The 24857-nt window shown below is 53.0% G+C and overlaps 6 protein-coding genes across 6 annotated transcripts; 3 read left to right on the forward strand and 3 right to left on the reverse strand.

Moving 5' to 3' along the window:
- Nucleotides 1–245: 245 nt before the first annotated feature.
- On the forward strand, nucleotides 246–1120 carry JN550_009217 (uncharacterized protein; the record flags this gene model as incomplete). Its single annotated transcript, XM_049321265.1, has 3 exons — nucleotides 246–278; nucleotides 342–596; nucleotides 656–1120. 3 exons carry the CDS (start codon nucleotides 246–248, stop codon nucleotides 1118–1120), a joined length of 753 nt encoding a protein of 250 aa, XP_049168793.1.
- Nucleotides 1121–2004: 884 nt separating this feature from the next.
- On the forward strand, nucleotides 2005–10117 carry JN550_009218 (uncharacterized protein; the record flags this gene model as incomplete). The annotated part of the gene is made up of 6 exons (XM_049321266.1): nucleotides 2005–2196; nucleotides 2264–2350; nucleotides 2399–2456; nucleotides 2514–2847; nucleotides 3046–8908; nucleotides 8966–10117. 6 exons carry the CDS (start codon nucleotides 2005–2007, stop codon nucleotides 10115–10117), a joined length of 7686 nt encoding a protein of 2561 aa, XP_049168794.1.
- A 762-nt stretch (nucleotides 10118–10879) lies between these two features.
- On the forward strand, nucleotides 10880–11845 carry JN550_009219 (uncharacterized protein; the record flags this gene model as incomplete). The annotated part of the gene is made up of 1 exon (XM_049321267.1): nucleotides 10880–11845. One exon carries the CDS (start codon nucleotides 10880–10882, stop codon nucleotides 11843–11845), a length of 966 nt encoding a protein of 321 aa, XP_049168795.1.
- Nucleotides 11846–13316: 1471 nt separating this feature from the next.
- Nucleotides 13317–15178, reverse strand: JN550_009220 (uncharacterized protein; the record flags this gene model as incomplete). The annotated part of the gene is made up of 11 exons (XM_049321268.1): nucleotides 13317–13774; nucleotides 13839–13909; nucleotides 13967–14075; nucleotides 14131–14167; nucleotides 14221–14311; nucleotides 14376–14412; nucleotides 14463–14535; nucleotides 14598–14627; nucleotides 14737–14876; nucleotides 14936–14989; nucleotides 15049–15178. The coding sequence occupies 11 exons, from the start codon at nucleotides 15176–15178 to the stop codon at nucleotides 13317–13319; spliced, it is 1230 nt and encodes a 409-aa protein (XP_049168796.1).
- A 2039-nt stretch (nucleotides 15179–17217) lies between these two features.
- JN550_009221 (uncharacterized protein) lies at nucleotides 17218–18845 on the reverse strand (the record flags this gene model as incomplete). Its single annotated transcript, XM_049321269.1, has 3 exons — nucleotides 17218–17536; nucleotides 17593–18539; nucleotides 18600–18845. The coding sequence occupies 3 exons, from the start codon at nucleotides 18843–18845 to the stop codon at nucleotides 17218–17220; spliced, it is 1512 nt and encodes a 503-aa protein (XP_049168797.1).
- Nucleotides 18846–21623: 2778 nt separating this feature from the next.
- Nucleotides 21624–22494, reverse strand: JN550_009222 (uncharacterized protein; the record flags this gene model as incomplete). Its single annotated transcript, XM_049321271.1, has 2 exons — nucleotides 21624–22112; nucleotides 22258–22494. The coding sequence occupies 2 exons, from the start codon at nucleotides 22492–22494 to the stop codon at nucleotides 21624–21626; spliced, it is 726 nt and encodes a 241-aa protein (XP_049168798.1).
- Between the last annotated feature and the right edge of the window lie 2363 nt (nucleotides 22495–24857).

Genomic DNA, 24857 nt, shown 5'->3' on the forward strand with positions numbered 1-24857 from the left:
CTATGCGCCATGGGTAGACTCATTCAGGGGCTTAAATGAATAAGGATCTGGGCCCCGAAAGATGGACGACACTCTTGTGGGACTTCAACCCTTCTGATATGTTGTTTTGAACCATTGTTCTCAGGGCCCGACAAGGCATACTCTGGTACTTGACATCAGGACCCTCAGCGAGCACCCAAGTACAGTTTGGAACTTTACACTCAAATCCAAGAACTGAAGGTCTGTCTGGATCATTGCCAATCAACATGGCTGAAGAAGAATCACTAGACATTATAGTGGTAAGTCCCTTGCTCACAGGCCTTGTTAATTTTACTGATCAAATCAAATTATGTGTCAATCAGGCTGGCTTGCCACGTACTGGAACAATGAGCCTGAAGGCTGCGCTTGAAATACTTGGCTTCGGACCTTGCCACCATCTACTTGAGCCGACGTTCCAAATTAGTAGACTGCATCGCAGTGCAGCAGCCCTTGAAGAAAAAGACCCCCAGCGGCGGGCAAAAGCCTTCAAGGACCTCTACGCCGGGTACAAGGTCGCTCTTGACCTTCCAGGCACCGCTTGTGTTGACGAGCTCTCGCAGATCTACCCTGAAGCAAAGGTGAATTGGACTCCTGCGTGATTTCTACGTTTCGGACAATAATGACCATATATACACAGGTGATTCTCACGATACGGCGGGACGCCTCCCTATGGCTAGATTCCATTAAAGGACTGGGATTCGACGTGACCACACTCTGGTTTCGACTCGTCTGTTTCTGGGTCCCCGGCGTCATCTCCTCAAGCAACATGACAAGGTCGTGGCACGATTGCTGCCGCACACGCTTCGAGCTTCAGCACATTCCTTCCGTTGAATTGTACAAGGCGCATAATGATTTCGTTCGCAAGGTGATTCCTCCGGCGTCTCTTCTGGAATTCGATCCATCTATGGGGTGGGAGCCCTTGTGTACTTTTCTAGGCAAGGACATCCCTGACGTGCCATTTCCAAGGAGAAATGATCGCACTTATCTCCGGAACGGGCTAAGAGCTGCTGTCGTGACCGGAGTTCTGGTATGGTTGGCCATTGCCTGGATCCTGCGATTGTATTTAAAGTATCTTGTCGATAGATTCTACTTGAATATCTAGGCTATGCAAACAGGCAATGAGAAATAGTCAATACATAGTGGGACAAGTAATGGAGCGATTTCGATTGAATGAGTTCGGATGCATAGGGGGTGCGCCAAATGTCTAATCCCACATTCATGCTGACAGTGAATGCTGTAGATTCTTGTGCATAACGGTGAGGTATCTTACACGAAAGGACTCGCGAATTGCATATGCGTGCGTCTACAGCGAATGTACTATTACCCATGCTAGATGTGGCCCCCGCAGGGGTGTCCCAAGATATGGCCAATCATTTCTTTGAGAATACTTCGTGCAACGTGCCTGCTTGGCGCCCGGTGAAGCTTACCGCTGCTTAATGGTATAGCTACTTGGCCAAAACAAGACCCTGTTTCGATTATTGCAGCCAGCCGCTCCGTACATACGGACCTTATCCACCGTGGATGCTACCGGGAAGTGTTGGACACTGCGGTCAGCAAGGACCAATGACCGTAGGCATGGGCTACAACGCTAGTCTTGGTCTGTCGTGATTACCACATTGTGTACCAGAATCCTCTGCATCTACAGTGGGACGCAATTAGTTTTGAACATAGTAGATGTTCCGTCAAGTCCACTAGTCTTGTTACAGCAGCAGCCAAATACTTTTTAGTTCACCATAAGTCTCCTGTCACCGATAAAACCATCCTTGAGCTATCCTTTTACAGTAGTTGGTGTCTGGGCAGTACCCGTCGCTGTGTCCCAACTAATCGTATTGCACTGTAGGCAGGAAACTTGGTACTCTTTATATAAATTGACATGCAAAGACGAGTATTAAGACTCCGGACGAATACACCATGTTTAATCATTTACTACTATCTCTGACGTTGTGACATTCTATTCCAAAAGCTGCGCGCCGAGTTAGCACAGTCATGGAGGGTCCCAAGGGCAGCAGCACCCCCATCGCTGTTGTGGGCATGAGCTGCAAGTTCGCTGGTGATGCCACAAGCCCCGAGAAATTTTGGGAACTGCTCGCCGAGGGCAGAAGTGCCTGGAGTCCAATCCCAGAGTCGAGATTCAACCTCGGTGGCGTGTATCATGCGAATCACGAGAATATTGGCACGGTATTCACTTCATGTTTTCTGAAGGCTCTCCCGTTGACAGCCGTATTGACTAATGATATGACAACAGACGAATGTGCGAGGAGGACATTTCCTGAAAGCGGATATATCTCAGTTTGACGCAGCGTTCTTCAACTTTTCGGCTGAGACTGCTGCGGTGAGCATTCAAAGCACGTCCGATAAAGGCAACGCTGACATGCCCTAGACTATGGATCCCCAGTTCCGGTTACAACTAGAGTCTGTCTACGAGGCGTTAGAAAGCGGTGCGTCCAGCAAATGCAGACGTGATGTAGCATACTTATTGACGAGATTCACTACAGCTGGTATCCCACTACAGCAGATTGCCGGATCCAACACATCTGTCTTCGCAGGATCCTTCTTCCATGATTATCAAGACAGCCACATGCGAGATCCCACTAGCCTTCCCCGTTTCTTGGTAACAGGTAACGGCGCCGCCATGGCAGCCAATCGAATCTCTCATTTCTACGATTTGCGCGGCCCGAGCATGACCATAGATACCGGTTGCAGTACCACACTTACCGCAGTACATCAGGCCTGCCAGGGCCTCAAGACTGGGGAAGTGGATACTGCCATCGTGGGCGGCTCCAATCTGATGATCAACTCGGATAATTTTGCGGCGCTTGGATCACTAGGGTAAGAGCCTACACGACGATTGCTAGGCAATACTGCCTGTTATAACTAGTTTTCTTTCACCTGATGGTAAATCGTAAGTGGACACCAGACCCCCAGCTTCCAGTTATGGACGGGTCCAGTGACATAACTCACGCGTCCGACCGAAACCCCAAACACACGTGAATAGTACTCACAACATCTGCTAATTAATTATCACAGCTATTCTTTTGACAGCAGAGGAAATGGATATGGGCGAGGGGAAGGTGTTGCAACCGTTGTCCTCAAGCGTTTAGATGATGCGCTGAGGGCGGGAGACCCCGTCCGGGCCGTGATTCGAGAAACTTGTCTGAATCAGGACGGCAAGACGGAAACAATCACATCACCCAGTCAGCAGGCCCAGGAAGAACTCATCCGGAAGTGCTACCGAAATGCCGGCCTAGGGCTGGGCGCTGTGCAGTATTTCGAGGCTCATGGAACCGGCACCCCCACTGGTGATCCAATCGAACTTGGAGCCGCCGCTGCCGTATTCCAGCACTCCAGGTCAGCCAAGGAGCCGCTGCTGATCGGTTCCGTCAAATCCAACATTGGGCACACAGAGACGGTTTCGGGGTTGGCTAGCTTGATTAAAGTCGCTCTCGCTCTTGAGAGGGGAGAAATACCCCCGAGTATCAACTTCGAGAGGCCTAACAAACGACTCAAGCTTGACGAGTGGAATTTCAAGGTGCCTCAAAAGTGCGAAGAATGGCACGCAGGTGTCGATGGGAACCGAAGGGCCTCTCTCAGCAATTTCGGATACGGTGGTACTAATGCCCACGTTATCATGGAAGACCTGCCGCACCAGATTGTGCATGACAGCCGTCGTCATCTCAATGGAAATGGATACACCAACGGAGACCGACATTCCATCAAACAATACTCTCGGGTGTTTTTATTGAGCGCCAAGGACGAGCAGGCTTGTCGCATGATGGTAGAAAACTTGAAGAAGCACCTGCAGAGGCTTGTTCTCAGCGACGAGGACGATAACGAGTACCTTGATAGTCTGGCCTACACGCTAGGTCAACGTCGCACTCTATTCCCATGGGTATCTGCCTATAGAGCCGGCGATATTCCAGGACTGATACAAGCTCTCGACAATCCGAGAATTCAGCCAACTCGGAGTAGCGACCCAAAACCAAGAGTCGGATTCGTTTTCACCGGGCAGGGAGCACAATGGCATGCCATGGGACGTGAGCTTCTTGATGCTTACCCGCTCTTCAAAACGTCCATCCTCGAGGCTGACAAGTATTTGCGGGAGTTTGGCGCCGACTGGTCACTTTTAGAGGAACTTCTTCGTGACGCAGACACGAGCAGAGTAGGCGAGGTCTCGATGAGCACGCCGCTCTGCGTGGCCGTCCAGATATCCTTGGTACGCCTCATGGAGTCCTGGGGTGTCCTGCCTTGTGCTGTCTGCAGTCACTCTAGCGGAGAGGTGGCATCAGCCTACACTGCTGGGGTACTCAGCTTCAGGTCGGCCATGGCTGTCAGCTACTGCCGCGGCGGCGTCGCATCGGTACCTACAACTGGTCACGGTGGGATGCTCGCAATTGGTGTGGGACGCGATGTAGCCGAGCACCTTCTCAAGCATGTCAAGTCTGGGAGGGCCAATGTTGCATGCATCAACAGTCCATCGAGCGTCACCCTCTCCGGTGACCTGACGGCCATTGACGAGCTCGAGGCCATCGCCAAGGAGAAGAACTTATTTGCCCGTCGTCTTCGAGTTGGCACTGCGTTCCACTCTCACCACATGTTGCCGGGCTCCGACGCCTACCGCGACCAGATGCGTTTGGTCGGAGTCGGCAAAGCAGAGCCAGAGATGAGGCACGTAAGATACGCGTCACCCACAACGGGCACCCTCTTGATGGATGCTGCCAGCATCAGCAACCCTGACCATTGGGTGGAAAGCTTACTGCGTCCCGTGCAGTTCGTGGATGCGTTCCGGGAAATGGCTTATGATCAAGCCACCGAGCAAACAACAGTGGACGTTGTGATCGAAGTCGGGCCTCACGCGGCCCTCTCCGGGCCCATCGGGGACATCTTGACACTTCCAGAGTTTCGAGGCACCAGTATAACCTACTTGTCATGCTTGATCCGGAAGTCGAATGCAATTCACACGATGCATGCTCTGGTGGGGCAGCTGAAGTGCCAGGGCATACCTGTCGACCTTGATGCTGTCAACTTCCCTCTGGGAAAGCATAGTGTACGTGTCTTGAGCAATCTTCCAACGTACCCGTGGACGCACCTTGTCCAGCATTGGTCTGAACCACGGGTCAATAAGAGTCGTCGCGAGAAAAAACAAGCGCCCCATGACTTGGTAGGATCTCTGCAAGATGGTACGAATGTCAATGCTCCAACTTGGAAGCATATCATTCGAACATCAGAGCTCCCGTGGGTGAGAGAGCACACTGTGCAGTCTAACATGGTATACCCTGCTGCTGGATTTATATGCATGGCCATTGAGGCTGCTCGTCAAGTCGCCCAGACCAGCGACATTATGAAGGTTTTGGGGTATCGACTGCGCGATGTAGACATTCAGCAAGCATTGGTAATCCCAGAGAGTTCCGACGGGATTGAAGTCCAGACTACACTCAGGCCTGTCAGCAACAAGGCCATTGGAGTCCGAGGATGGAAGGCCTTTCAGATCTCGTCAGTTGGGTTGGACAGCAAGTGGACAGACCATTGCCAAGGTCTAGTCCAAGTCGCTCTATCGAATGCCAGCGATGAGCAAGACCATTGGAGCACAATTACCTCGTCGTCTGGAGTGAAATCATCACTGTTCAACTCAAGGGATATCCACCCTGAAGATATGTACGCTGGCATGCAGTCCGTCTCTATCTGCTACGGCCCCTTATTCCAAAATTTGGAGAGCATTCAATCCGGGGAGAGGCAGTCGTTAAGCACTCTTACCATCGCCGATGTCCGTTCGAAGATGCCTTCCAACCACCAACAAGAGCATGTGATCCACCCTACTACCCTGGACTCGGTGTTTGTGTCGGCATACACTGCGCTTCCTGAAGCCGGGACGGAGTTCCATGATAGCGCCAAGGTCCCGAAAACCATCGATAGTCTCTGGGTATCCCATCATATCAGCTCGCAAGTTGGGCACCGATTCCAAGCGCGCTCTCAGATCCAGCGCCATGATTCGAAAGGCTTTCAATCTGATATTCATCTAGTGGACGTCACTGACAATATGGCCATGTCTGAGACACCTGTCTTAGTGGTTCAGGGACTGGCTTGCCAGTCTCTCGGAGCAGCCATCCCTCGCCAACCTGAGACTTACAAGAGAGAGATCTGTGCCACTATGAATTGGGGTCCCGACTTCGCATTTATGGAGGCGGATGTATTGAAAAGAAGACTCCTGTCCTGCATCGAACCCAAAGAGACTGAATTTCTGGCAAAGATCAGACGCGCTTGCTTCCACTTTCTGCACGATTCACTTGAGGGCTTGACGTTACACGACGTGCAGACACTGTCAACTGCTCACAAGAAATTCTACGTGTGGATGAAGTTGCAGGTCCAGCAAGGACTCCAGGGAGACCTAGGACCTGGAAGTGCCGCATGGGTGCATGACAGCATCGAACAGAAGCAGCGGCTCTTTGATGAGGTAGCTGCAGCCAATGTTAAAGGCGAGATGCTCTGTCGCTTAGGGTCACACATCGCGGCGATACTGAGCCGCGAGGCATCGCCCTTGAATTTGGTGACGGTAGACAACCTTCAAAAAAGATATCACGAGGAGGAAACAAACCTTGGATGGGCAGGCGCCCAACTGAGCGAGCTAATCAGGAACTTCGTTCATCACAATCCCCAGGCAAAGATCCTTGAAACTGGTGTTGGTACTGGCGAGGTGACGAAGTGTGTCCTTGAAGTACTCGGCAGCGGAGCAGAATCAGGGTTCGGGCCCCTTGCTTCTGAGTATCATTTCACTCATGTAAGCCCGGCCCCATTCGATTCTATACAGCAAGCTTTTGAGGCCTGGAGCAGTATTATTTCCTGCCGCCGGCTGGACACCAATGCAGACCCAGTACAGCAGGGATTTGAACTCGGAAGCTATGATCTTATTATCGCTTTCCAAATCTCGCGCAGTTACAGGCATCCAGATGTATCCATAGCGAACATGAGGAGCCTGTTGAGGCCAGGGGGTAAGCTACTACTGCTCGAAGCCATAACTGACCAATTGGATGTTCAACTTGCCCTTGGCCTTGGCCTTCTTCCTGCCACCGTTCCAAGCGTAAGCAATGTCGATGACAATGATCACTCCTCATCTAGGGGCCAGGGGTCGCCGGATGACGAAAATAACATCGACAAAGCCATATCGCCCCATCAGTGGGATCAGCTGCTGATGGAAGCAGGGTTCACTGGAATTGATCTGGAGATCTATGATGGTGAAAGCAGAGAACTTTCGACATCTACGATCATGTTATCGACGGTACAGGCCGATCGCTCTCTGTTCGCTCCTGTGGTACTTGTATCAAATGGCCAAAGTCTGGAGGAGAATTGGCTCAGAGAGCTGCAACATTCCATCGCCGCCGTGACTGGTGGAAGTGTACCCGTCGTGGAATCAATCAACTCGGTGCACGCAACAGGGTGCGTATGTGTCTTCCTCGGCGAAATTCACCACTCGATTCTTTCAAAGCCATCAGCGGCAGAGTTTAGTGCCATCAAGTCCCTAGTATTAAACTGCAATGGGCTGCTTTGGATCACGCGCGGCGGCGCTGTCGAGGGGAATGACCCTTGGCTCGCTCTGAGCCAGGGATTCCTCCGCTCGCTGAGAAACGAGTATAGTGGCAAACGCTACGTGTCTTTGGATCTCGACTCCCATAGGTCTTCTCTGGGGCACGAGGACGTTTCGGCCATTACCCGGGTCCTCGCAACATGTTTCGATGATTCTGTACCCGAACAGAATGCCCCAAGAGACTTCGATTTTGCAGAACGCGACGGCGTGATCCTCACCCCAAGGTTATACAAGGACTTTGAGAGGAACTCGTATATAGCGGCAGATCCATCGCAGAGCAAGACACCGCAATTGGAGCCGTTCCACCAAACGGACCGTCCTCTGAAATTGGAGGTCGCCACTCCTGGTCTGCTGGAGACGTTGGTCTTCAGCGACCATTTGGAGGCCTGCACAAATATTGCACCCGAATTCATCGAAGTTGAGCCACGGACGATGGCGCTCAACTTCCGAGACGTGATGGTAGCGATGGGTCAACTCAATGAAACAAGGATGGGGTACGAATGCGCTGGTGTCATCACCGGTGCTGGTACGTCGGCTATCTCTCATGGCTATCAAGTGGGCGACCGCGTCTTCTGTCTCTTGAATGGGCAGTTCGCGAGTCGGGTACGTCTACCCTGGACGACGGCCTATCACATGCCCCCAGACATGGCTTTCGAGACCGCCGCGTCTATACCCATGGTATTTGCTACGGCTTACACATCACTCTACGACATCGCAAGACTTGGAAAGGGCCAAACCGTCTTGATCCATGCCGCAGCCGGTGGTGTTGGGCAGGCCGCTATAATTCTAGCCCAGCTGGTGGGTGCCGAAGTGTACGCCACGGCTGGCACTGATGAAAAGCGCAGTTTCATCATCAACAAGTATAATCTACCGGTGGACCATGTCTTCTCCAGCCGGGACGCTTCATTCGCCCCGAAACTTAAGTCGATGACGAAGAATGGCGTGGACGTCGTCCTGAACTGCCTCTCGGGGCGACTTCTCCAGGAGAGCTTTAACTGCCTCGCCCCGTACGGCCATTTCGTCGAGATTGGCAAATACGACCTTGAGCAGAATAGCTACCTGGAGCTCAAGCAGTTTTCACGTGTTGCCTCATTCTCTTCCGTTGACATGTCAGTACTGCTTCAGGACAGGCCGTCCGAGATTCATCGGGTTCTAGCCAGCGTCGCGCGCCTGCTGGAGCAGAAGGCAATCACGGCAGTGGAGCCCATCACCGTCTTCCCTCTTCCCGAGCTCGAGAAGGCTTTCCGGCAGATGCAAGCTGGAAAGCACATGGGTAAGATTGTGGTCTCGATCGCTTCAGACATAACAGTTCCGGTAAGCTGGATCCGTTGCATATGCTTGTGGTGTGATGGGAAGCTAACATGAAATCAGGTTGTTCAACGCCAGCCTGTGGCGAAGCTCCGGCCTGATTTCTCATATCTCATTGTTGGAGGCGTGAGGGGTATTGGCAAGAGCATCGCCCGGTGGATGCTGTCTCGTGGCGGGAAGAACATAATTCTCTTGTCGCGAAGTGCTAATTCCACAGGCGCCGTAGGTGCCTTCGTAGCTGAGCTTGAGAAGGAATACCCGGGTTCCCGAGTAAAGTCCATTGGATGTGACATCACAAGCGATGCCGACTTGTCGCTCGCACTACAGCACTGTGCCAAGGAGTTTCCACCCATCCGCGGTGTCATCCAAGGCGCCATGGTGATTGAAGACTCCATCCTCGAGCAAATGACAGTCGAACAATTCAACGCGGCTGTCAGCCCCAAGGTACAGGGCACATGGAACCTTCATAACCTCTTGGGCTCCGAGCTAGACTTCTTTGTCATGCTATCGTCTCTGGCCGGCATCATCGGCTACGCAAGCAGTTCCAACTACACGGCTGGTGGGACATTTCAAGATGCACTTGCCAAGTATCGCGTCGCTAAGGGGCTGCCAGCGGTGGCCTTGGATCTCGGTGTCGTCAAGGGTATCGGTAAAGTGGCAACAGAAAAGTCTGCGCATGAACGCATGACAAGGCACGGGCACCTGCCACTCAGCGAGGCACAAGTTCTGGCAGCCGTGGAGTCGGCCATCGTCTTCCCTTCTTCGCAGGTCATGGTTGGCTTCAACACGGGGCCCGGCAAGCACTGGGACGAAAGCACCGGGTCGCCGCTCGCCCGCGAACTGAGTTTCTCGGCGCTCCAGCCCCGGAAGCTGTCCCAAGACGGCTCTAACGTATTCAAAAGCCACGGCGGAACCGATAGTCTGGCTGGTAAGCTGGCAGCGGCTTCCTCGATCGACGAGGGGGCCGATCTCATCTTACAAGCGTTGAAGCAGAAGCTGGTGGATATTTTCATGGTTCCCATCGAGGAAATCGCGGCGTCCAAATCCATGGCAGGCTTCGGCGTGGATTCTCTCGTCGCTGTGGAGCTGCGTAATATGCTCGCGTTGCAGGCCGGCAGCGAGGTGTCCATTTTTGACATCATGCAGAGCACTTCACTACTGGCCCTTTCCAAAACCGTCGCTTCGACTAGTATCTACGTCCTGGTATCCCTGTAGATCGAATTGTATGGAACATTTCAACATAGAGGTCGACATTCTTGCTTTATGCTCACATCTGGGCCATAGATTTCTAGCATACTGAGTTTCACGATGTCGTATAGATAGACACGCTTCTTTCACCTGTCCATTTTCCTTTGCCATGTTCTCTTATGGTTTAAAGAACTTAACAGCTTGCATATTGACACTACCAATGTGGTCAAATTTTAAAATAATTCAAGCATTTCAGTTTCGCCTGACTTATCATATATAAGTAGCCGAATGAAGTGAGGTATACCGCTTTGGTAGGAAAATTGCGCTAGTGTTTGAGCAGGATCCGTGTGACAATACACAATTACGGTCCAGCAGGTCGTCCAAGCATACCTCCAAGGGTTTCTAGATCCGCCAGAGCATATGTCAGTCACAATGACTGCCCATGTAACCAAAGTGCCTGGTTGATGTGCCTAGCAGCTGCAAAGTCATGCGCCTGCGGCCCATATAATAGCTAGCATGTACAGTCGCAGGCAATGGACCTGTAAATTTTCACTGTGCACGTTCCAATAAGCATGTGTCGTAAAAGCGATATCAACGATGGTAGTACGATAATACGCCGTCAGAGCCCTAGAACCATCCTGTGCTCACGTCATCCTCGCTCCACAAGTATCATCCCCAGTGGATTGTACAACTTGAAATAGCAACACGGGGTTGGATATATAAACCGCCCCCTCCTATCAAATTGGTTCATACTCTCACTTCTAATATCTTACTATCATATCTATCGCTATGTCTGCACCTGCCACATCGTCGCCGAACGATCCAGAGCTGCCTATTTGGTTGCATGATGCACCACCCCCGGTAGCCGACACTATTGTATCGTTCCCAGCACCTCACATATTGTTGGTGACGCTGAATCGTCCAAAAGCACTCAATGCAATCCCAAGACCTCAACACTTCGCTTTGGAGCGACTCTGGGGTTGGTACGACGACCAGCCTCCGCTGCGGTGCGCCATCATCACAGGTGCTGGGCGGGCCTTCAGTGCGGGAGCTGATCTCAAGGAGTGGCGCGATATCAACTCGGCATGGGGCCCTGCGGCCCAGCAGAGCGGTGGTACGTCGGCAGTCACATCTCGGAGTGAGGAAACGAGCGATGGTGGTAATCAGCCAGGGCAGAACAAGCCCGACGTGCGGCTCCCCCGCGGCGGCTTCGGAGGGATGGCCAACCGGGGCGGCAAGAAGCCCATACTTGCTGCCGTCAACGGTCTCTGCTACGGCGGCGGCTTTGAGATGGTGATCAACTGCGACATGGTCATTGCGGCCATGTCGGCCAAGTTCAGCCTGCCGGAAGTGACAGTTGGCGTGATTGCCATTACTGGCGGGCTTCTCAGGCTGACGAGAAGCGTGGGGCGCCAGAGGGCGATGGAAATGGCATTGGGTGGCAAGTCATACACAGCGGAGCAGATGGAAGCCTGGGGCTTGGTCAATGAGGTGGTACCAGACGGCGGCGACGGGCCGACCGTGCTGGAGAAGGCACTGGAATGGGCGAGATGCATTGCGGGTAACAGCCCAGATGCCGTCATCGTCAGTCGTGAAAGCCTGAAACTGAGTTGGGAAGGCGTAGGCCCGGAGGAGGCGACGGATGTAATCCTCAACGGTTGGTACAAGCGCGTAGATTTGGGTATGAACATGATTGAGGGTGTCAACAGTTTCCTAGAGAAGCGAAAGCCGGTTTGGAAGGACACGGAGCTGTGAGCAGATATATCCAAGCGGCACACGACGTTGATCGTGCCGCCGGATGCGAACATAGATATTTCGCGTCAGGCGATATCTCAAATGTTAGACCTCGAATGTGTGACTCTCCGCTGGTGTCTATAACGTTGTAAAATACCAGAACAATATGTTCTTGACTATACAATATACAAAGCTTCAGCTTAGGGGCCTACCGCGCACTATTAGACGACTAAGCAACTCAACAATCCTGCGCGCTTCTCAACAACGTTTCTTTTCAAGTCAAATAAAGGAAGAAATCAGGAGAACGTTGGCATAGCATTGAGTGACAGCCGACTTGTTCTCGCTGTATCGCAACTTTGATGGCCTGTGATCAACTATCGTAGTCGACCGGTTTGGAACTAAGCCGAAGAGCGACCGGTTGCCTCCGCTCACTGATAAGACTCGGCCATCGGGATAGCTTCCCCATATCCGGCACCCTCGTCTCGACGCCGTAGCATAGTACTTGTAACCGAGCCAGGATATAAGTCCAACCCAGTTCACGAAGCCAAGCCAGAGTATGATAGTAGGATATCGCATTAGCAAAGCGGGACCGGCAAGATAGAGCGAAGCACAGCGCGGACTAGGAGAGGGTACAAATAGCGTCCGTTACGCTGTCCGGTTTAGGGTGGTGGTTGGGGGTTCATGGATGGGTTATTTACGGAGGGCAAAAGCGGTTCCCGCGCGGAACTTGGAATGTACCTGTTTTCGGCGCTGGGGCTCGCGACCTTGGGATTTTCGATTTAAAGCGGGCGATCGCCAGTTTATCTATAGGAGAGTGGACAGAATCCCGAGTTCTCTAGCGTCTATAGTCGTGTATATCAGTTCACAGTTCGTGGGAGGTTATATACGGTACACCAGTAAGGCACGAAGCGAAGGCTAATATACTTGACGACGTCTCTGACCGAGATCTACCCAGCATGTCAGCACGGTAGCACATGAGATATTATCTCACTCGACCTCGATGACTCGGTACTCTCTTGAGTTCCATCTTCGAGTTCTGGCCATATGGTGATGGAGGAAATAATGGCAGCACCTCTGCCAGAGGAGCGATGGGTGCTTGTAAGCATTGATGTTGTGTGTGATCCAACGTCTTTGGTGGATGAAAGGGACGTTAGTCGTGGAATGTCTGGTATATTGACAGTGCATGCATACCAGCCCAAGAAAATTCCAATTCAAGCAGAACAGGATGTGGTGCTATGAGTCAGAGCAAAAATGATAAATACGAGATACGGATGTGGCGATGAGAAAAGACGATGTGTTATATAGTAGTCTATGTCAATGTAAACTCTGCCCTCATCCATACGCACAAATTTGCGTGTTGTTGGGTATATAATGCGGACCCCATACCATGCTATGCAATGTCGCCGGTGAGTCGTAAGACTCCGGTTCATACTTCGTGTCTGTCCCGTATATGGTTTTTCCCGTTTTTCCCTTCTATGTTCTCATCCCTTTCTCAGGTCATCTGCTTTTGTGCATTTTCCCTACCCCATGCTATCGACACTCTGATCCCGTCTGTGTCCGTCTCTGTCTCTGGATCCGTGGCCGTCTCCTGCTCTGACGCACGACTGGGCGGTTCCTCCACGAGGCTGGTGCTCGACAGCCGACGCATCCGCTTGGGCCGGCTGCTCTCGTTGAACGGGTTCGCGTTGCGCAGTTCCGCCGATCTGTACGGGTCCAGGGGAGACGAAAGCGGGTATGCCGTGACATCCATCTCGTCTGCGTACTTGGACCCGCTTCTGCTCCCGTGCATGTCCGCGACCGCCGAGGCCCGCCGGCCGTCCTGGCGATGGCTCTGTGGCGTGCCTCTGTCGTCAAGGTTTGGCTGCAGCGAGTTCTTATGATCCACTGAGCTTGCGGTGCCGGCGTTGTCACGCGAGGTGACCCATTGGATGACCACTGCTGAGAACAGTACTAGAGTTCGACAACCGTTAGCCAAATGTTATGAGGTATATTTGGAACGGGCAGGTATATTCACTGTCGCAGTTGCAGCACATCAAACACACCCAACCGGGCTCCCCATCCAGCGCCATCAAGACCGTCAAGTTGCTGCAGAAACACGTTTAGCTTGGAGTAAAGTGCCTCGGAGTCATGGGATATACTCACACAACGCTCGATATAGTTGTGCTAAGAGCACCAACGAACGTGCGTAAAGCGACCGAACGAAGGCGCACATTCGCTCGGGTTCGGGGCATATCTCGGAAGGAGTAGAGGCCTAGTTAAATCCAAGGTTAGCAGTATACCTGAAACGAGCTGACCTTCCAACTTACATCGTAGTGGAATTAAGAAAAGTGTAGTTAGGTAAACCTAGACGCAAGTTAGACACCACCAAGAAGCACCGACGCGGACGATATGCTTACATTTACAAGCAAGTCGAATGTAATCAGGGGTATCATAGCTACCCGCTTCATCCCAATGATGCATTGCCCGTCGTCGATACGCGTAATGCGGCTGGAACCAGAGATCGAGCATTAGTCCAAGTGATCATACGTTGTGAATATCTATAGAGACTTACAAAATGAAGTTAAGGATAGATACCACAACATATATGGCTACCATGCGTTAGCAATTAATCTGGACATGGTATGCCTTTTCGACTAACTGAGCATTCCAAAAGAGTTGAATATATACAACTTGGACTGAAGCCGCGGTTTTGAGCCATTGCGGACAATGAACTGGTAATATTATCAGCATACCGTGGAAAGTGCTTGGCTTAAGCTTTCTATGGGGGTCTTACAGCCTTCTCAACCAGGAAAAGATATATCATCTGAGAGACAGGTCAGTACACACAGTGGCCCGTACACCGCCGATTTGGATCTTACAATCTACACTCCGTTAGCCACTAATTCAGAATAGGCCAGAGAGGGCTTACGAACCTTGGTCGTCACATAGCAGATCAAACACAACAGGATCGCAGAAGAGCACATCCCGTAGCTCGTGTTGATACCGACGCCATGTTTCAGAATCGCCGTGACGAAGACGAACAGCCACGAGTCGACAAAGATGGCGAACACAACTAGACAATAAACATCAGTCATGGGAGTCTTGGCCCATGGGAGCGTTCTCAATACACACGCCAGACGACCAAGGGGAGCTTCTTCCAGGTCTTGATCATATGAAACCTTTGAGCTGCAACCACAACGGATCAGTGATGAAAGTCACAATCAAGAGGGTTTGAACCGACGCACTGAGAAACGACGATAGTATGGCGATCGAGATCAGGGACACTATCACATCGACGACGGTGCCGGCCAGCGGTTCGTGGAATGGGACTGGAGCGATGTCTCCATCCTGTCGTGGGTGTAACGGAGGAGGCATCGCGAACCTGGACAGCCTCATCAGCTTGGGCCTTCCTCTTCTTTCAAGGTCGCATTTGAAATGGAGCAAGAGGCCTCTGCAGGTTGACACAGTCCCGGGATGGGGTTGTCTAAGGCTATTGAAAGGGAAGGAAAGGGATGGAGGAAGGTTTTTGGCCCTGACAGGGACCCCAGCTTTGCTAAATAAGGTTGATGTGACCCGGACTACTAGTAGAACTGATTCGGCGCCACGCACCTCCACCGGATTCTGGGGTGGGCTGGGCTGGACGGTTGGCCGGAACTACTCCGTGTGCGAGTTATATAGCATAACAGGGAGAGAATAGACTTGATCCTTACGATTCGGGGGTGGGAGGGTCTTGCTACGCGAGGTCTCCCGAGGGTCTCGACCGGCTGTACGATCAGCCACTGGGCCCGTCAGAAGCAATGTGTAGAGAAGCCAAGCGACGAACGAGGAGCGATGCTTGTGTGGTGAGCAAAGTACGAGGCAATTGCATTAAATAGTACAACGGGACATACCCGTTTCCTTGGCTACTTCATCGAGAAGAATAGGGACGGATAATCCATCCATTCGACGGCCATGAAACGCAAGATCCCCGGGGATCGAAGTCATGTTGATGAAGATCGCAGATAGATGCGTATAGGCGTGTCATAGCGCACGCAGGCCTCGGGGAGGTGGTGGGTATCCGCTTTCAAGAATGCCGGGCCTGAGGACTAATGACTATCCAATTGTGCTACCAATAAGCGTCCAGCCCCTCTCCTCCCTTGCCTAGGGCAGGTGGGAGGCGTTCGGCTCTAGCCCGAATCTTCAAAGAGTTGAAGCGGGCTGAATCAACTCTTGCCCCGAACCGTTATAGTGCCAGTATACTACCGGCAACCGGGTGGGAAGTCAAAGAGCAAGCCGGCGGGTTTCACGCAACCGCTATGCTAGCGGTAGGATCCCGTCGGGCAGTCAAAGCTGTCCCTAGCGCAAACTCTGTGTATATCTAACGTCCAGAACGTGTCCCCGAGTCGCAATGATTTCTCATCATTCTCATCACGCAATGAGAGAGCAAGCAACAGCGTGGGACACTGCAGAATCCCGAGGTCCCCTAGGTCCCGGGGCGGGGCGGGGGGAAGAGGCAGGGGAATTGAGACTTGCTGTTCTCGCTTGTGAGACATTAGCAGCCACCAGCCCATTTCAGCTGAACGCCAACCCTTCACACAGAAGAACTCCTAGTCATGGTAGGACACTCTACCCCAGTTACGGGCCGCGCTGCCAGCTTGATCCAAGGGATCTGGTCGGGACCTGGTCGTCTGCCATACAGAATTCGAAAATAGACTGCACTAGCCATGGGTGGGTAGGTATCTGATATAATTGCAAATAGTGCCAAAAAAGCAGTCAAACATCAGCCGCCCTTCGGCTTGCCGAGTGTGGAAGGAAGCCCGGGTGGTGCAATCTCACAAAAGCAAATCGGCACGTGTGCTACACCTACGTCAACATCCGGATGCGGGCATACAGAGCCCCGAGCTAAATCCCATGACACATGCCACGCGCAAGTTGAGGAAGCCAGCTTGTGTGATTGTGGTTCCTGTAATTCAAATAAGAAGGCGCGGGCGATGCGCTAATACACAATGTTTTGCCTGGTGAAGAATACAAGCCGCAGTCAACTCTTCTGCCGAGTTGAAACTGCCGCTAATAGCGTTCGTTGTAGCCGAAGCCCAAGCCAGACCCCGAGCTTTGTTTGAAAAGATCCTTCTCTGAACGCCGACCCAATGCACTTGTAAGCATCATAAGCTCACCCTAATCCGTCCGTATGCTGGGTAGTAACATGTCCCCAGATCCATGCCAACGCCGTTTACTCCCAGGTCCATTGGTCATTAAGTCCTTGGTCCTTCCCCAGCCCAGCCGGTTTCAGCGAAGACAAAATAGTCATAATTTCCCATTAAAAACATCGTCCTCCCATAGAATGTGACAAAAATTGCCGTGATCAAGATCAATCCGGTGGCGGACTGAAGATTTCCTCCCCATATAGCAAGATTCAGCATGTGGATCAGCCCTTCCTAGGCTTGTGTCCTTGTACGGATGTGGAACTTCTCTCGAAGTCTATTGGTGAGTGTTGTATGCTGAGTGGTGTCGGAGGTTGGGCTTCTAGGACTGGTCGACTGCTCTTGCTCACGAATCTGCCTCAAAGCTTGAATTCGCTCGTCGACGGAGGCATGTCGTAAGCGATTCCAATCTAGCAATCGGGAACGGCGCCGCACTTGCACGGCCTCAGCATCCTCGGCATGCCCCTGAACACCTTCTCCGTCACCATGATTGGGTGGTTCCTCGGTGTGAGCGGTATCATCGTGCGCCCCTTGTGGACGCAGGTCGAGGCGACTGTATCAACGGTGTTAGCTGTGGGCTCGTTGGGGCCTGGGTAGATTTTGACATACCACAATGGACAAGTGCCCGAGACATTGATCAACCAAGGGTCGACACAAGCCGGATGGAACTTGTGATCACAAGGGAGAACTCTCATATCCTCACCAACCTCAAAATCTTCTGTGCAAATGGTGCAGCCTAGATGCTCGTCGTGGACAGGCTCATTGCCAGCGGCAGAGTTCGCTACGGAGCCTGTGGCATTTGGCGTCGTGCGCTCTTGTTCAGTAGCATTTGAGCCTGGGGTTAGTGCTACGCCGACCACAGTCTCATGCATGGGCTTTGTCTGCATTGGTACGGGCGAATCCTGGTGGCGGTCGCCTGGTATGCTTTCTAATTCCTGATCCGGATCCCCCTTGACTGGATGCTGGTCGCCGAACTTGACGATAGGTATGGTGTCCAGAACAGCACGGGCAAGACCCCTGGCTCTGCTTTGTCTTGCGCGGCCTCCGTAACCAGCGCGAGGGCCGTATCGTTCCGGGTGCCGGTGGGCCCGTACGGCGCCAGTTGCAATGATGACCAGGAACAAAAGAGTTATCAGCCCTGTGATGCTGTACAGTATGCTCATGGCGACGGCGGAATTGTTACCGCCGGTACTACCATCGCCCGAATCAGACCCGTTGGCTGTGTCGTTGCCCTCGATGGTGGCTCTGACTGTTCCTGCAGAAGCCGACGTCAAATTCTTGGCCCCCCAGGCGCTCTCGGAGCTGACCATGCTCCAGATGGACTGGTATGCCAAGTTGGTCCCATCCAAGGAACAATATGCAGCGCTTGTCGTATAGAGAAGAATGGCCTCGGGTTTCGTGGGGCCCTCCATCAAACTGTTCAGGACGTCGCTCGGTGATATATTAGACTGCTCGGGCACCGAGTCGCACGACACGTAGGCGATCTGGCCCGAGTCATTGAAGAGATTGAAATTGCTTTGATCTACATTCACCAACGAGCCTGTTGTTTTGATCGCCTGTATGATTGCTCAGTATTTGACCGGATGCCAGCTCGGCAGTGCGTCTTGTCTACTCACAGCAAGTGTGGTCTGAGTCCCATTCAGGCCGACTTCCCGAGTCAGCGGCACGACAGGATATTCGTTGGGGACTGGCCCCGCCTCGGAAGGATTGATGGCAACCACCATGGTGAAGTCGCCGAAGTACGGCGGAAGCGTTGCCTCTGCATTTGTCGTAGCTTTGTCGGCGGCTACACCGGGCAGCACCATGGCCAGCGCCAGGGCGAGGCGAGCCATCTGTGCGACGGGCGCGGTCGACGCCGCCATTGCCTGGGTGCGGATTCGCTATCGGTTCTCACAATCGGCCGGCTGATTGTGGAGGTGACGACAGCGGGAGGCGACAGCGCACTAGGCACGCAACGAGACACGTCGCGACGATGAAGATTAAATGGTTGGAGACCGGAGGAGGTGATGCTGCATCGTCGCTCGCTCGCTCGCTTCCTGTCTCTTCGCACACATAAGACGGTCTCTCGCACACACTTTCACTGAACTCGGCAGCCAGACATGGGGTCGGGTTTGCTCGCTGGCTGTGGTCTGTCTTTATGATCGGCAGTAAACATTCCAAACACTACTGGCACGCAATTCCGGAGCTTATTGCAAAGTTTAAAAGGTCGATGGGGGTGGAAGGGAGGATGAGGTTTGGATTAGGGAAACGGAAGACGGGACAGTAGTCAGCGCATGTGCATGATGGACGTCAGCTTGGCCTACAATAGTTGACTTTCGCTGGCTTCGATTATTGTGTGGAGAAACGGGATTTGAATGGACGGCACGCTTTCAGAGGAGGAGCCCCCCCAGCTTGGCCGTGGCTCGGCATAGAACGCCAAGATGGTTTGGAGGGGGTCAGATATGCCCGAGTGGTCAAACACGGATCAGCGAGCCCGTAGTTGTGGCCGTAGTAAGAACGGGCAGGGGAGATGGATGCTGCTGTGTGCTCGCTGTATGCTGGCCTGACAAGCTTTCCGAAAGGCCACCCAGGCCTGCCTCTGTCCTGTCTCTCTCGCCCTGCTGCGTGGGACTTTGATGACTGCATTCGCATTCGCGCGGTGCACGCAGAGAGCGCCCGTTCCGTGGCCGCGATCGGTTTTGATGGCCCATCCCGAGACGGACTTGAGGTGGCGTTTTGGAGGTCTGAGACGTCAGGTCGGTTTTAGCGCACTGGCGTTAAAGCAAGACGGCCGTTTCCGGCCAATCATGCCAGGGGGCTCTGGCGGCCCCAAGCTCCCCCTAGGCCCAATCTGGTGCCCCTGTTGACTTGTCACTCGCGCAGTGGCCTGTCGACGCAATGCACCGCCAATCCGCGGGGATGGGCGCACCCAGCCCGGCATTGATGGAAGTAAAATTCCTGGGCTGCACGGGGCCCGCGAGCCTCGACATATCAGTCCAGCGTGTCCATGTGTCCCAGGGCCGGCAGTGTCGGCAGCTTATGTTTATTGCGCATGGAATCCGCGGACGACGCTTTCTTGGTTCTTGGTTTACTGGCAGACAGACACCAGGTCTATAGCTTCGCCAAACCTTGAGCATGGATTCTCGTGGTAACGCGTCCGCTAGGAAGGCCTGCGAACTTGAAGATACGTATGCGCTGGCTTTAGCCAAGGAGCTTTTCGCAGATCAATTGCATTCTGTGACCTAGCCCAAGACGACCTTCGTGCACACATGCTCTGTACGTCGATCGATAACGGGCATTGGGGTTTCTGGGCTTTTCTTGGCTGTGTGGTTCAGCGGTGAGGTGGCCTTTCTATGTGACAGAGATCTTCATGTGACCTCGCTGGCAGCACCACCAACCGTGACCGATCCGATGGTAAAGAGTTTGTTGATAGCCCCCTGTTTTAGTTCATGGAATTATTAAACGCCTGACCAGCTTTATCACTCCTTCCGTTTCCAACGCTTGATCTTCCGCGTTGCCAACTCAGCCTCGACTGGCTCACTCCGGCCCCTTCGGCACCAAAGTTTATAGATCTTCGAGACCGACGTTTTGGAAACGGCCAAGGCTAATATTCTCCGTGGCTGCGGAAATCCTCTCTCTCTCGGGGCTTGCTGAATTATGCATCTCGGTGGATGCACACTGGGAGGAGAGGTTGCGTCCGGAGTGGCACGGCGCCTCGCCGAAAATGTGATGTGCCCCCAGAAAGGTTGAACCACGGAGAATCCGGAAGACGGATACGAACCTCGTCAAGGGGCGGGGGCAATCGGAGGTTTTCGAAGATCCTTGAAGCTATCTGGTAGAAACCCCTGGCGCGCATAGAGTTGAGCATATCTCCCTTGTCTGACACCCCTGTCTTGCGGCTCAAGCCTGCACATCAGGTGTCGGAGCCGCAAAACGTCAAACCTGTCCCTATATGGCAGACTTCGATCACTCACGAATTGACTTCAAGCCATTCACGAATAACATGAAGCAAGCTTTCTGGCCTCGAAAACGACCACGAGACCAGTGGACCTTCACCGACTCAAATCAGCACAAAGATGACACCGAGTCGGCTTTTAGACAGACCCTGGAGTACGTCGAGAGAACCATGTCTATGGAATTCCAGATTGCATCTAGTTCAGGCTCGCTTGGTACCCATTAGTCAGGAGTCGCTTCATCGGTATCTGGTTCTCGCCAAAGACAAGGGTGCTCGGGGCCTAGAATAGCATGGATCGTTGTAACTTCGTTGGTCTTGCAAAACAGTCTATAAACTTGCAACTGCAGTATAGGCGCTTCAGAGTACTCATGAAATGCCAACGGGGTGTGACGATCCGCCATTGGGGAAACAGTTACACGAACTCTAGGAAGATATACCCGTCGCGCTTGAATGTCCCTAAATTTCGTCATCCGCAGCTGGAGTTTCTGCTATCCTCTGGCGACAATGCGTGCTGCCGGTCTTATTCGTGACATGCTTGCGCAAAGACAGACAACCGCATAGCGTTCACGAGAGCTGTGGTCTAATTGCCACAGAGGCCCCTGGTTTCCACGCGACGCCTGAGCTTCTGCTTGGCCTCATACAGCCCCAAATCCGAAAACCAAGGCGACAGGCAGCGCGGCATCTCGATCCAGTCCACCCAACTGAACTAGATCTCTTCCATGTCTTCAAGGTCGTCCAACGCCGGCCAGTCACCAGCCTCGACTCGCTCCGGGCGGACGAAGACGCCATGCTTCATAGTGCTCTCTTGACCCCAGTACCGCGTGCCTCCGATGCTGCCATCATTCTTGCCCACTGGCTCGTCAAGCTGAACTCCGACCCAAGCACCCAGAACACCGGGGATCTCCTTGACGTCGCCAACGTACTGAATGATGCCTCTTCTTGCATCGTCACCACCGACTCGGCATCTTTTCCCGACTGCGATGCCTCGACTTTGGACTTCCTGCAAGGAGGCTGCTATCTTGGCCTGCTCGAGGCTGGGGGCCTCTGGGTTGAAACGTCCCAGTTTCTCCTGCTTCTTCCAAGCCAAGACCGAGTCTGTCTTCTTCTCATACTCCTCTTCTGGCATCACGTACTTCTCGACATTAGAGGTATCCGTGTAATTAGGCCGCGCGCCGGCGGGTCTGGTGTCAGCTACCTGTCGCGATCGTTAGTCATGACAAGCCCAGAGATCTGCAATCTGTGGACGATAGCAAGGGCGTGGGGGCCTGATCATGCAACATCCCACAACCCCGTTTTCACGACCCCAAAAGTTGCGCTATTTAGACCGTTGGATGACTCACGTGAAGCTCTGCGTACGCCTGCAGGGGAAAGTTGGACAAGTGGACATCGTCGTCATTCGCAGCCTCGATGGGAATCGTCTCCTTAGCGGCCGTCTTCAGGGACAATCGTTGAGACGACGGCGGGATGCCTGTGACAAATTCGAGCTTAGATTTCAGTTGGCTGATGGTCCATGATGGAGTGATGCGCCGCTCAGATGACGAATTGTCCGATATGACCTGCAACGGGATGTCCGCCATGATTCGGAGGGGTGGATGCCCAAAAGCGCGAGGCCCTGGTGAGACCGCAACACGCTGCTATCAGGCAAGAAGATCAGATGGCAATGGTATTGGTCGCCGAATTCCCGTTCAAGTGTTGCTTCTACGGGCGTCTGCGGTGTTTGGTACTTTTGGACGGTGGCTGCTTTTTCTTCTTCATCAAAAGGAGGTTGTCTCGGGTGTTTCCATAATTTCGCCTTGGATCCGACACTTTGGTAGCCTAGCCGCCACTTTCCAGCCACAGCAGGAACGGGCTCGCTAGATTGGTTCAGAGGCCCGAATGGTGCATACCCCATCAACCATGTACATACCTACTTCGTACACACTTTACTATACTACCCGTTGCTTATGTGCTGTATTTTCCACGGGCAGTACTTGAATAAACGAGCCCAGTATGAGGCCATGGAGCAAGCGCCCCTGTAATGCTCACTGAGCCAATTCATGAGCTTTGAGTCATGGCCCCCAGGCTTTCTCGCTCCTCGTCATGAGCTCTGTTGTGGCATCATAGGTCGCCTTGCAAACACGCATTAACGTTGTGGCATGCTTTGCTGCGGTCCCGAGGCACCTCAGCTGCAGCTGGGCCTGCTGATAATATTTGAACCCCAGCAGCGAGTATAGCGACATCTCATTCCTGCACCAATCGCGCTCCCAGGATACCCAGGTACTGAAGTTGCATCTTTATGTGGTCTTGCGGGTTGGACATTGTTGTCTTGTTGCGCATGCTGCCAACCTGCCTAATGTCATTGCCCTTACCCGATATGCACTCCACCTGCGTGTGGACAATGGAGTTTCATGGCTCTCTCTGTCGTCTTCATTGGATGATGCCGTTTGCAATTGTCTGGAGAGATCTTGTTCATTGGATACACGACAGAACACCAGCAGCATCGAGGCATCCGGAAGAGCAGCCCGCAGACATACGTGAGAAGCCGTGGCGAGAAGTCAGTATCAGAAGCCAGCAAGCAGTCCACACAGCCTCAAGGAGGCAACTGGGCTTGCTAGAGACACGTCGGTCTCCATCCTCCTTCCCGCCTGCCAGCATGTCAAGGATGGCTTGTTCAATGGACAAATTGCAGAGCTTTCGCCAAGTAGCGATCTTCAAACAAAACTTTAAACAGGGGGTTAGAAGCACTCTGAGGCGTTCCCGGCTCGGCCACTAGACTCCAGCCCGCTTCGTGGGGAGCACGGGGGTCAGGGCACGACGTTGGTCGAATTGCCCTTCTAGACCTCGAACACACCCAAGCCCAAGTACATAGCTCGGTCAGCAAGGGATACGACGAGTCACATTTCCGAGGGCCGCCGATATAACCACCAAACCCGTTCTCAGAGGCCTCGCCGAGGCTGCTCAAAAGAGACTATTTTTACTGTAACATTGAGCCCTGGCAAGTCAATGGATGGACGTAAAAGCAAGGACTTCCTTATGGACCAGACTCCACGAGGGGGTCACGACGGCATCATCTCCTAAAGTCCCGGATCAACGTGCGTCTTTTTTCACCGCTTCTTGACTAACACCGTGACCGACTCCATCAACTGCAACTGCCACGACCCGATTTATCAGGTTGAGAGGCTGATGGGGGTGCCGCTAGAGGCTGAAGAGAGCCCGCTTGCCGCGCACTGCTGGCATGAGGTATATACTGCCACGTTCACCACCATCTCAAGGCGATGCCTTATGACGTCTGCTGCCGTTGGACTTCAAGGTGCACCCCATCTGTCCATGCCCGTGTCGGTCAGGGTGGCCAGGTTTAGCCAGTGATGCAAGGCCAGCAAAGCTGTCAGGCTAAGGCTACCGGTACGGGCGACCGCTTCGGACTGTTCCAAGGCATGAAGAGAGCCATTGGGCAATTGCAGGACGTGCTGATGCATGAAATGCGCAGCTAGCGAGCCCAAAGCGATGGCCCGGGAGTTGACTGGCCAGCCCGCCCCGTGTCGTACATTTTGTTCACGATGCCTGGGCGGAAAGTAGGAATGCATACATATGCGTGCTCTCACTTGACCTGGACAAGCGCGCGCGGTCCTCCATTGGCTTTCCTGGTTGACACGGCTTGATGAGACATCATGTCACAGAGCGCTCGGCCATAGCGACAGTATTAAGACGGTTCTATTTTTCTTCTTGAAACTTTTGTTTTTCCTTCTATTTTCCGATGGTTCATTAATCAAAACAATGCCCATTATTAGACAATGCTATTAAGCTTTGGAATAAAGCAGGCAATGGCGGTTTGCCGTCAGCGATCGGCTGGCTCGGCCGGCTTGCAAACGGACCCAAGATCCCTGAGCGAACCAACCGCCGTCGATTAGTTCGGGCAGCAACAAACAGGCTGGCCGATGCGATCTGCCAGCCTGCCACCCCA

This window comes from Neoarthrinium moseri (genome assembly GCF_022829205.1).
Source record: "Neoarthrinium moseri strain CBS 164.80 chromosome Unknown scaffold41_Wmoseri_CBS_16480, whole genome shotgun sequence".
Lineage (NCBI taxonomy): Eukaryota > Fungi > Ascomycota > Sordariomycetes > Amphisphaeriales > Apiosporaceae > Neoarthrinium > Neoarthrinium moseri.